The sequence below is a fragment of the Watersipora subatra genome, chromosome 7 (assembly GCF_963576615.1).
Source record: "Watersipora subatra chromosome 7, tzWatSuba1.1, whole genome shotgun sequence".
Taxonomy (NCBI): domain Eukaryota; kingdom Metazoa; phylum Bryozoa; class Gymnolaemata; order Cheilostomatida; family Watersiporidae; genus Watersipora; species Watersipora subatra.
This window is the reverse complement of record NC_088714.1, coordinates 16503816-16516086: the sequence shown is the minus strand read 5'-3', so window position 1 is coordinate 16516086 and position 12271 is coordinate 16503816. Positions and strand designations below refer to the sequence as shown.

The following is a 12271-nucleotide window of genomic DNA, read 5'->3' as shown; positions in this document are numbered from 1 at the left end:
TTTAGGCAATATGTCACCTTTTACTTTTTCTCTTTAGTACATTAAGGCCTCATTTCCTGTTTGGGTACTATATTAAACTCTTATTTAATATTTCAATCAGAACTTTCAAGTTTTTTAAAACCCTGAAAGTTCTAGACTACAAAATCGAAATTTGCTATGATTGGACCTAGTCATTTCATCGTCATTTGACAATACATGCGCAGAGCATCTTTTACTTTCTATTATTTCTCATTAATTATATAGTACAGCATAACTCCTCTATTTATTGCGAGGTATTTATTGGAAGGGTAGATAGTCGATTATTATTGCCAATAATTTAAGAGTATTGAACTTGACAAACACTATATACAAATATAATCCTAAAAATCATATGGCTGGCAGTTAAAGATGCGGAGCAAGTGATGTGAAGAGGGTGGCTGCATTGCTTTAACTCTAGGTTACTTATCGTACGTATGTGACAGTATACAGTTACACTCACAACAGTTCTGCCACTGCACCATCATCATTCCGAGGGATTTTAGTTAAACGAATATTAGTGCAGTTTTACAGTCTGTCATCACTCCGAATTATCATTAAGCGACAACTGCCTGTACTTGGTTTTGTATCAGAGTCTACTTGCGATAGGCATGGCCGATCTTTAGAAGCGATAGTTTCCACACCAGCTGTTATGATGCTAATGATAGAAACATGTAGCTGTCTTCTCGATATGTTCATATTAGTGTTATGATCTATTTTTAAGACCCATGTCTCCCATCCAATCGTTTATTCCTATGCATGTTTGATAGTTATAAAAGCCTTCTCCTCTTGTACTTTAATATGCTGCGCTGTTACAGCCATTTTCTGTATATGAGGTGAAGATGGTGGCCTGTACTTTTGTGGGGTGTACAGAGAGTGAAACAGTAGGACTGCTGACAGCACAGCTAGCGCCAGCATTTGTGCTTCCTCCACAACTCATTGTCTATGGTTCGTTTATATATCTATGCTCAAACTATTTTTCTAACTTTTTTTTACGTATCTTTGGGATGTTTGCGCTTGTATAAGTAGGGACATATATAAGTATAACATAACATATATAAGTATAGTTTGTCTACCTGCGTATGGTCGATCTACATGTCTATGGTCTGTTTAGAATTTTATGATCTGGTAATAGCACTTTGATCTGTGTACATGTCAAAGTAGTGTTTGTTTTTTTCATTATCCATTTGCAGGTTTGATGTAGCATATCTGCTTCAAGGCCTAGTTATACATACCTAAAAAAACGCCTACCAGACCTATAGCATAGATATTTTATGCAGCTTAATGAGATTATATTCATTGTGAATCAACTCTTTCATCTAGTCATAGGTTACAATTCAGTTTCTTTTTACCCACTCAGACCAGCTCACTTAGTCACTAGTCATTGGCTAAGCAAATGACCCATTTTGGTGTTGTATATAGCAACCACTTTAGACATAGTTGTGTCCATAGACCTATTAACTCTACTTAATATAGTATAATTAATACTATTAACTACATACTGTATAGTTAATAGGTCAATGGTTGTGCCTGAAATAGCTGCTGAAGATTGTTACAAAGTTACTGTGATCATCTCTCTAAATCTAATTAATTTACTCCTTGGTTACATACTGCGCCTGTGTAAATACTGAAGACGTGTTTAAGTCCAGACTGGTGGACTGAGGCTCTTAAATCATTCCAGTTTTATGGGACGCTAAGCCTTGTTAAACTCTGTTTGGACTTGACAGGTACGAGAAGAATAGATGCAATGTGGCTGGAACCAGAGAATATTCAAGGGCACGTAACCAGATATCTAGTCTACATGTCAACTTCGGATCTCGGGCTTCCCGGTGACCTCGTCTACAACAGCTCAGATGTAGGATTCCGATCATACAGAAATGAATCACTTATGGCTGGAACCACTTACTACTACACCTTAAGAGTGAGTTTGTTACTATGTTCTTAGTCTGTTATGGGGAGAGGTCAATCAAACTGAAATATCTGCAAATCTGTTTATATGGAAGGATTTTAATTGCTCCTTGAAATCAGCCAAGTTATTGGCAGACAAGGAAACTAATGAAAGGACCAGATAAGACACTAGTTTTACAGAAGTTCAACTATTACTATGTAAGTCGGTGATCACTCAGTAATTCAGAGCAATGTTTAGTGTCTAGCCAATCAGCACCTAGCGCTAGTTGGTACTAAGTTCAGGTTGAACAGGTTAAATCTCTGGCTGATTGGTTATTGCAACAGCCAATCAAAAGATTGGAAAACTTTGATTAAAAATTTATCAGTTTGGTTAAGCATTTTCCTACATGTATGTTTCTGCCCTTGCTGGTGATTTCAATAAAACTGGTTGCATTAAAATCATTGTCAAGAAACATAATTAAAATGTTTATAGGCAAATATAAACTTGTTTAATTCATCATTGATATGAATGAGTAGCGCACAATGATCCATATGTAGGTGTGTACTGAGGGTGGCTGTACGCTGAGTGAAGCTGCTAATGCATCCACTGTGGAGAGTTCACCTGACCTGGTGCAGGACCCCGTCGTGACCCCAATCTCAGCTTACTCTTTGCATGTATCATGGTTACCACCCCTGCAGCCTAATGGTAACACTTACTAATTTTATTATTATAGCAGTGCTAGCATGTTATACTAGTGCTTGAACATTAGTTGTTAGTTATTTATCTTTTTCTGTTCAGACTTGGTCATTTGATTGGCTAGCAGACCGACAGCACCATCATCGATGGCCTTAAGAGTTAAAGATCGCTAAAATGGCTGACCTAAGCGTTGTTTATAGTCGTCATGTCAATTATTCTCATGTTCGTAAAGGATACAAGTAGTATTACGTTTAACTAGCGTGTCTTGAGAGATCATCAGGTGTAATAACTATACATTCAAATATTCCGAAAAGCTGGCAGATGACCATTTGCCGCAGGTGTGAGTGAGTCTGTCTACTAAGCTGAGGGTCACGAGTTTGAATCCTGTACGATGCAATCTTTTTTCCCAACATTCAACTATGGTTTCGGACAGACGGACAGACTCATATTATAGTAAAGATTGATACAGACGGACAGACTCATATCATAGTAAAGATTGACCTAGACTGTGAAGAGATTGTTTAATGGTCCGGTTGGGAAACATCGATGAGTCATGTTTAGGAAAGGGAATGCAACACCGTCGGCTAAATACTAATTCTGTTAGTGATGACTCTACTCAGTTCTTATAGCACTAAGGTCCACAGTCTAAATTAAATTGCTCAGTAATACTAGCTGGTGGTGTAGCTGTATGTCTATTTTATTACAGGTATCATTACCAAATATTCTCTAATACACAATTCTGTGATGGTCTACGAGACTGTAGATGAGCTAATGTACAACGCTACTAGCCTCCTCCCCTACTCCATTCACACTTTTCAACTACAGGTACACGGGCTATCAGTTTCATTTTCCTGCTGCCTACTTTCCAATTGCAGGTGCTCACTGCACTATTGTAACTTTTAATAACTGTTGACATTTAATCTAACAGGATAATCAAGTACACTCAAACCTCTTTGTACAAAATTAATTCCTGTAGAGATTCGCTTCATATGTTTAAATAGTCGTATGTTGGAGCAATTGAAGTGTATGATAACTTCGTAAAGGTCCTGTTAGGCCGTGTTCAAGTGGGACATTTTAACGTTGCTATCAGGTTTAGCTGCAGAAGTGTGGGTGATACACCTGTGCTCAGAACAAGCATTGTTATGCTTTTGATAGTCCATTTCGTCTGCTGACTTTATCAGCATCTTCATTCATGAGAAGCTTTTCCCTCTGCGGTCATCACTCTGCTTGAGGTTCTAGTAAAGCTCTCAGTAAATAATATTTTTCATCTGCGTATTATAGTCATTTGTTATAGGAAGTTGACCAATAATTCATGGTTATGTGTCATATAAAATGTTTATCTCTGCCATCATCCAACTACAGACGTTCAATTCAACTTTCTTTTATTCAAATAGGTGTGCACAGCCCAGGGTTGTACTCTCAGTAATGAGGTGTCCAGTCGGACTCTTGAGGATGCCCCGCAAGGGTCGGTAACTGTGGAAGTAAGGCCTGTGACTGAACCAAGGGAGGTAATTGTTAGGTGGACAAGAGCTGTGGCTGATAACGGACTCATGACATACAGTGTATACTTTGAGGGACTCTACTACCTTAACTCTGGTGAGGCACTATTCAGTGAATATTAACATGTGATAAGTTGTTATTGCTACATTTGTTACGTGCAAAATTGAATGCTTTGTTTAAGATTTTGCATGGCTTTTATGCAGAGCTTTATGGTTATTTGCCATGCGGTGATATTGGCTTCCTGCTGTTTCAGTTACCGGGGATTATTCAACTGTGAGACAGAGGAGGGAGCTATATAACACATCATCTACGGATGTCTGGGTCACTATTGATGGCCTTATTCCTTACTCTCAGTACCAGCTTCAAGTCAACGCCAGCAATTCCATTGGTTTCCTGCTTAGCAATCAAGTATACAGTATTTATTTTTTTATGTTTTTTGCAAGATAATATCTGTTAATTGTGAATGAGATTAGCTTTGGTTTGATTCAGTGAAGGTCACATTTGACTGTGTTTGTTTGATGGAGTCACACTTATTAGAAGTCTGGGTCTGCAACATTTTATTTACGTAGTTTTTCGATAGTTTATTTCTGAAAAATACTCTACACTGATTTATGCCATCTAGTAGCTACCAGTCTATGATTGCATGACTATTGCATGATCTGCTGTTAGCTAGGCATCTTCTATCATAACCCTCATTCTTTATATTGGTCTGCCCTGCACATAATTTCTTTGAGTTTTGGCTCCTTTGGGTGTTTTCAAAATTTCTATTGGCAATGCATCATAAACAGTCTAATTTTATGCCAAGTTTTTCTCGATCGTTATTGTTTACTTTTTCTATTGTCTTTATTATTCTTGTCTTTATATTCGCATCTGTCACAGATATCTGTGAGCATGCCTGCCGGCGCCCCTGATGGTGTCATGCCACCGATGTTGACAGCTGTCAATTCAACAGCCATCACAGCTGCATGGGAACCACCTGGCAGATTGAATGCCCCGGATGTAGCAGGTGTTCTTTATCAGTTGCACTTTCGAGCTGATGACATGCCCTCTCAAGAAGCTTTTTCTCAACCTTCCGGTAAGACTAGAGATCTTTAAACTTATCTCAGCCGTAATTAAACATCACTATGTAAATGTGTGATATGGTTCAAGAAGAAGCTTCTATCACATTTATGAAGTTTATTTTGCCACAATCAACCAGTAAAAACTTACAAGCATTGTTTAAAGTCAGGATTTTCAATCTTTTAGCCATAGCTCATTTTTTATATTTCTAAAATTTGGGGCACACCACCAACCGAAGCGTCACAGAATGACACTCCAACACAGTAATATGTATAATTAATAAGTTTTTTAGCATATTTGGATATCGTGGATATCCTTGCAGGAATGGTAGAAAGACAAACCCAGCGCTTGTTCAATACCTCTCAGTCTCTGTATGTTTTTAGTTTTTATCGCCGTCAATCTTGAGAAGCTTAGCTCACACAGATATTTGGTTAAAAACGAGAGCCTTGTCAACATGGCTTTGTTGGCCAGAATGGGAAACTTCTTGGTGACTAAAAACTGTCCAAATGAAGATCAGCAGTTTTTAGGTTTAAATTGCAATCCTGCTTCAATCCAATGAGCTGCCCTCACTCCTTCAGCTTATTAGATTGAGGCTCTAACCAACTGAGCTAATCGGCTATCTTCCGAAGTCTCGGAATAATTCTGTTTATTTGAGAAAAAAGCTTGCTTTGTACTGGACTCGATCTCATGACATTCAGCTTACCAGATTGACACCAACCAACTGCACTGATCAACCACAGTAATTGTGCAAATACTTAGTTAATCTCTGTGCTTTGTGACAGAAAATGCAAACAGACATACGGACTGCGACCAATGATAATATAGATGAAGATAGAAAAAAAGACCATTCATTGATACTTCCCAATGTCACACCTGACAATCTCTCGCGGCACACCAGTGTGCCCCGGCAAACCAGTGTGCTATGGCACACCGGTTACAAAATCACTGGTTTCGATACAAACATCAATTCACTCCTGACATTGAAAATGTCAAACCTTATTTATGCATCGCTTTTCACATTTGTACAGGTGTTTTCTTGTCGAGTGCATGCATGATGTCAAAATTCATCACCTTCCATCATTAATAGTTACGCTATTGTAGCTGCCACGACCTTCACCTTACTAGGACTCCAGCCCTACAAAAATTACTCCTTCAGGCTGGAAGCTGTGAATGAGGCCGGATCCAGTCTTTCTGATTGGGCAACAGTCCAGACCCTGCAAGCTCGTGAGTAGTGCTATGCATATACGGTTATGCTGACAATACACATCTTGTTCATACACTTAATTCTGTTAACATCTTTCAAAGCAGAAGTACCTGTTTTAGCTGTCAAACAAAGTGAAGCTCCAACTTAAAGTGAGAATGTTTCAAGTGCATGGTGTGGGTACTCTAGCTAGAGTACGCGTGTGTTAGCGTAGAATAAACAACATGCTGGCTTGAAATCATCTTAGAAACTGTTTTATAGTTTTAAGTGGTAAAAACTATAAGCGTATAGAGTACTAGTGTTGATTCAGTCCCACAACGGAACATTTTAAATACTAACTGTTCCTCTCTGAGCAGCCATCTTTCAAATCTATTCTGAATTCTCCACTCGTTTGAATATCGTACATTCTACATGAGGCGAACTTTTGGCATTGCTTATAAATTGTTGTTTTGTGTCGCTTTACAGAGTTTCAGTTCAAACTTGTTAATGCGGCAGATATTTATGGAATACGAAATAAGATATTACAACTTCCAATGTTTTGTACCTAAACTTGCTTTGCTTATTGAGGGCTTACACTGATATGCATTTAATTATTCTGCATTTTTCTATGTTTTAAGTACAGAGTATAGATGTTGTTACGTAAATAAAAATTGTCTCGAATTTATTTGATATATGCCAGGTTTAAACCTATTGGAAATATTTTCTATATAACGTAAGGGTTAAGTAATCAATAATGTGGAATGATAAGTAACCAATAATGTGGAATGATAAGTAATCAATATTGTGTAATGATAAGTAATCAATATTGTGTAATGATAAGTAATCAATAATGTGGAATGATAAGTAATCAATATTGTGTAATGAAAAGTAATCAATATTGTGTAATGATAAGTAATCAATATTGTGTAATGATAAGTAATCAATAATGTGTAATGATAAGTAATCAATATTGTGTAATGATAAGTAATCAATATTGTGAAATGATAAGTAATCAATATTGTGTAATGATAAGTATAAGTAATCAATATTGTGTAATGAGTTATATTGGATAACTGAAGGTTCGCTGCATTTGCAAGTTTGGTTTTTCTTTTAAAGGTTGACTTGCAACAAAATTCACATTACAGTTATTTGGTATCAAAAGATTTACCATGTCTTACTCTGTTGTTGTGTTGTAGGTGCCAAATATGTGGAAATGTGATTACAAGCTCTTAAAAGCTCAAAAACGAAAAGCCGCCGTAGATTGGAATCCCTTTATTTCTCTGACATAGTCATGAAATTTGGTTACTGTTTTGTCACGTGATGTTCTCACGAGAATTGAAAGGCCAATAAAAAGCTCAATATAAAACTTATCGTAGCACTAGTTTATGACAAACACTTCGGGTTTTACCGAAGACTCTGTATCAAATATAGATGCTCGCTACTTTACAGTTTTGTTTCGGTTTGTTCTAATCAGCAAGTCGTAATCTGATCATGTGACCCAATACTTCGCAAATAATTTCTGCAGCACTTTTCGATTATCACAAGTGACCAACAGGCTCGTCATGATTATCAGACAACGATATGTACTCCTTCAAGCTAAGGCTAAAAAATTAAACGAATTTTTACGTAAGTTATAAGATATCACTGCTAAAAGTGACAGCATTACAATGACGATAAAACACACGTAAGAACAATAGACATGGTTTTATTGAATGCGTGAAGTATATTTGTGAAAATATTTCGACGAATAAAGTTGCATGAAAGTGTAAACAGAAACCATCTACCACAACTGTCACATTTGAGCCGTTTTGGAAAGAGAATTCACACTACGGCGGTCTTATGTGGCTGCGGGTTTCTGTTCGTTTTTGAGCTTTTAAGAGCTTGTAATCACATTTCCACATATTTTGCACCTACAACACAAAAGAGTAAAACATGGTGAATCTTTTCATATCAAATAACTGTAATGTGATTTTTGTTGCAAGTCAACCTTAAAGCAATAGCTCTAGCTCTATTGCTTGATTTAAATCAGGTAAAAATCTTTTTCAAGTACTCCTGTTCACAAGGGCTATTGTGAGAATCATACTGAACATCCAATTCTATAAAAAAGTATCCAGATGGATTACAAATCCAAGAGTTTATTATACACCACCAGGTGTTTGATGTGCATCAACAGGTGTTTGATGTGCATCAACAAGTGTTTGATATGAACCAACAGGTGTTCAATGTGCATCAACAAGTGTTTGATGCACATCAACAGGTGTTTGATGCGCATAAACAGGTGATTGTTATGCATCAACATGTGTTGGATGTGTATCAATGATCTTTCGTTGCTACATTTAGGGAATACAATCATGACCTTGAAAATTGTACCTCATAATAAGTATGATCACGTTGCCTGAGGGTAACCTGTCCTACAGTGTCATTGATCGGTTATTATGGAGCAGGGTTTGCTAACACTGGGTAGAGGGTAATAAGATGTTTTCAGTCTTGTGATCAGTTTTAGCGACCTACTTGTAGCAGGATGTTAGCGAATAGATGATATACTGACTGCTAGGTCTCCTCACTTATTTTTTTCACTGGCAGCTTGGCATCAAATCTAACTCTTCTATGAGCTTACATAATGAGAGTGAAGTGCCTCGCTCACTGGTCCTCAGTTCTTTTTTCATATTTTTACAGAATTAACTATCAGTATACAACGAATGTATTTTTAGTGAGAAATGTTAAAAATGCCCGAACCATTAAACATTGCATTTGTTTTCAGCACCTGAGTCTATCGATCCTCCTCTGGTACTGGGCATCGCATCAAGATCTGTCACTTTGGCCTGGAGCGAGCCAGCTCAAGCTAATGGAGTTGTCCTCACTTATAATATATATAGTAATGGCAGTCTAGTGCTCTCAGTTCACTCGGCGGTTAATAGTACTGATATCTCTGAACTCTTTCCCTACAGTACTTATATATTTATGGTGGAGGTCTGTACAGTGGCTGGCTGCGTCTCTAGTGCTCCTAGTCAACCAATAAGAACTCTTGAAGACGGTATGTCTCATTACAAGGATTTCTATCCTTAAAGTGGTATTTCTATGTTGATGCGATTTATATACAAAGTTGAATTGTTTATTGCACGCTTTATGTTTTCTCTCACGTTTGAAAACTGTCAAGTGTGGCAGGTGCTTTTGTTATATTTACTGATGGCATGTATGCTAGTAATATTGATGATGTATCATTATATGGTTGAGACTAACTAAAGTTATAGTGATGATTTAGGCTGTCCATTTAATCACAGTATTGCTATGCTTTAGCCCCAGAGGGTTTGGCCCCGCCCACAGTTGTTTCGCTGACCGCTACCTCTGTGGAGGTAAGCTGGAAGAAGCCAACTCAAGCCAATGGTGTGCTTCTTCAATATACTGTTGAACGATGGGTATCCAACAGCTCCAGTCTTGTCTTGTTCACTATTGGTCCTACACAGGAACTAGTGTACTTAGACGAAGGCGATGACCTCCACCCCTACACGCAGTATCGTTACAGGATTTCAGCTAGCACAGGTAACGCTTTTGCTTGATGTTCTTGATCGTTCTATTGTGTGCTTGCTATATATTTCTGAACTGGTTCTCTCAATAGCAGTTTGTTAAGGTCACAGCAGTTGAGTAAGTTGAAACAAAATTCCTTAAACATATTTTTCCTTCTGTTCTTTACAATTTGCATGAATTAACAAGTTTGAAGGTAGTTGGTTGCTTTTAGATATAAAATATACACGTATATATATAAATATACATGCAGATATGTGTATATAGATGTAACCTATACATATAAATGCATAAAAATTTAGATATAAATTGTAACTTGCAATTTTGGTCAGTTTCGACTTGTCACACCTGCTCTAAAGTAAGTGAGACTCTACCATCTTGCCTTAACTTCACCTCTGCCTATGGACTATGTCAGCTTACAATATAAAATTTGAGCAAATATTTCTCTCGGCATTTGAAGTAATTTCCAACAAGGTGTCCAAAAAATTTTAGAAAGATCAGTTTTGTAAATAAAATTGGAAATTAGAAATAAAATGTAGAAATGAGAAATTATATATATCTATAAATTAAGTTAGTATAGGCTATATATTATATATAGTCTAAGTGCAAGTATATTGTATATAGCCTAATAGTGTAATAGGGTAAGATATGTTGTGTATTTGTATAACTCATTCCACCTTGTGATCCTGAGGATTGCTATGGCTTCATTTCTATTCATGGAGAGGTACAGTAACAGTCAAAATACCTTATTACGGATTTATTAAATTGGTTTTTAGGCAACTTTAGATGTAGTATTTTTAATGTTATATGTAATCACTTTAAGTATATGAAGTTGTGCTTTGTACTCTGACACGAAGTAAAAATAATAAAATATATTCTGATAAGAATATTTGTGAGAATACAAGTTTTGAAATGCGAGGTCTGACTCAAAGATTCCCGGAATGGAGTTGTATACACTTGCATATTCGCACAATGGAAAAACCCACTGCAGCGTTTGCTGGGAAGCATCTCCGGAATGTTGTCACAAAATTTTAGGTTGCTATGACAACGCGTTCTCATGTGAGCCGACGATATGTCAAGGTCTGTCATGGGCATCCGTCGCTTTTAAAAAAAAATTTATCGTCATGTTTAATAAACCGGCACGGCGTATTTGCATTAAATTTGTGTGAAATTAGGTAAACAACTACTCAGACAGTTGAAATGTTAATTATTGTGTTTGGAAATGCTGCTCTAAAGAAAACACAAATTTTTGAGTGGTACAAACGTTTTTGTGAAGGTAGAGACAGCACTAAAGATGACGCGAGGTCTGGCAGACCAGCGTCGTCAAGAACCTGCTCGTACATCGACAGTGTGCGGTCACTAGTCATGGCAGATCGACATTTAACCATTAGAGAGATATCTGGAGAGACTGGACTTGGTTTTGGAACTGTTCAAAAAGTTTTAACTGACAATTTAAACATGAGACGAGTCGCAGCAAAGTTTGTGTCACGCTTGCTAACTGATGACCAAAAAGAGCTCTGGATGCACGCTTGCAACGATTTTAAGGAAGCTTTCAGGAATGATCAAAACTTCATTTCGAAGGTCATAATATCCTTGTTTTCCCTAATTTCACACAAAATTTAATGCAAATACACTGTTCCAGTTTATTAGACATGACGATAAAAAAATTTAAAAAAAGCGATGGATGCACCTGACAGACCTTGAAATATCGTCAGCTCACATAAAAACGCGTTGTCATAGCAACCTGAAATTTTGTGACAACACTCCGGAGGTGTTTCTTAGCAAACGCTGCAATGGGTTTTTCCATCATTCGAATATGAAAGTGTATACAACTCCAATCCGGAAACTTTTGGATCAGACCGCATAGAAAGCAAATATGAGAGTGGAATAACTTCATATGTAAAGGGTTGACTATAATCGCATAGATATCAACAATGTATACAGATGGGATAGTATACCTCAGAGCCTTCCTCACTTTGATCCATCAGTTGATAGCTTAGTATTGTATTTTTGTTGATTTGTAGAGAACACAAGCACAAATATGTTCTGTTGGTTTTGTGATAGACCCATAGCTCATTTGCTTGCATTACTTCTGGGCGAGTTGTCTGCTCAATGCCGGTAATAGACCTTTTGGTGTTATGCAGGAGGTGGAACAACATTCTCCGATTGGGCAGATGTTACTACGAAGTCTGCTCAACCTTCTGGCTTAGCAGCTCCATTAGTTGAGGTTCTCAATGCCTCAGCAGTGAGGGTGGCATGGGAGTCACCCCTAAAAAGTAACGGTCCGCTGAACAGGTACAACTCCTACACTATGCCAATAGGTGTTTGCACCTTGTTTTGGCCAGGTCAATTGTCAGCCCCTGGGATATCATGTATTCGCTGACGCATTTTCGATGCAACGATGACAGCCT

General features: G+C 37.4%; 1 protein-coding gene across 1 annotated transcript in view; it reads left to right on the top strand.

The window, feature by feature from the left end:
* LOC137400473 (usherin-like) overlaps nucleotides 1-12271 on the top strand; it is a 108377-nt gene that overhangs the window by 43976 nt on the left and 52130 nt on the right. Inside the window, 11 exon segments of the mRNA XM_068086797.1 lie at nucleotides 834-963; nucleotides 1743-1936; nucleotides 2461-2608; nucleotides 3306-3424; nucleotides 3994-4195; nucleotides 4353-4507; nucleotides 4979-5174; nucleotides 6260-6382; nucleotides 9100-9372; nucleotides 9636-9878; nucleotides 12005-12155. Of these exon segments, the coding sequence (XP_067942898.1) occupies nucleotides 834-963; nucleotides 1743-1936; nucleotides 2461-2608; nucleotides 3306-3424; nucleotides 3994-4195; nucleotides 4353-4507; nucleotides 4979-5174; nucleotides 6260-6382; nucleotides 9100-9372; nucleotides 9636-9878; nucleotides 12005-12155 (1934 nt within the window).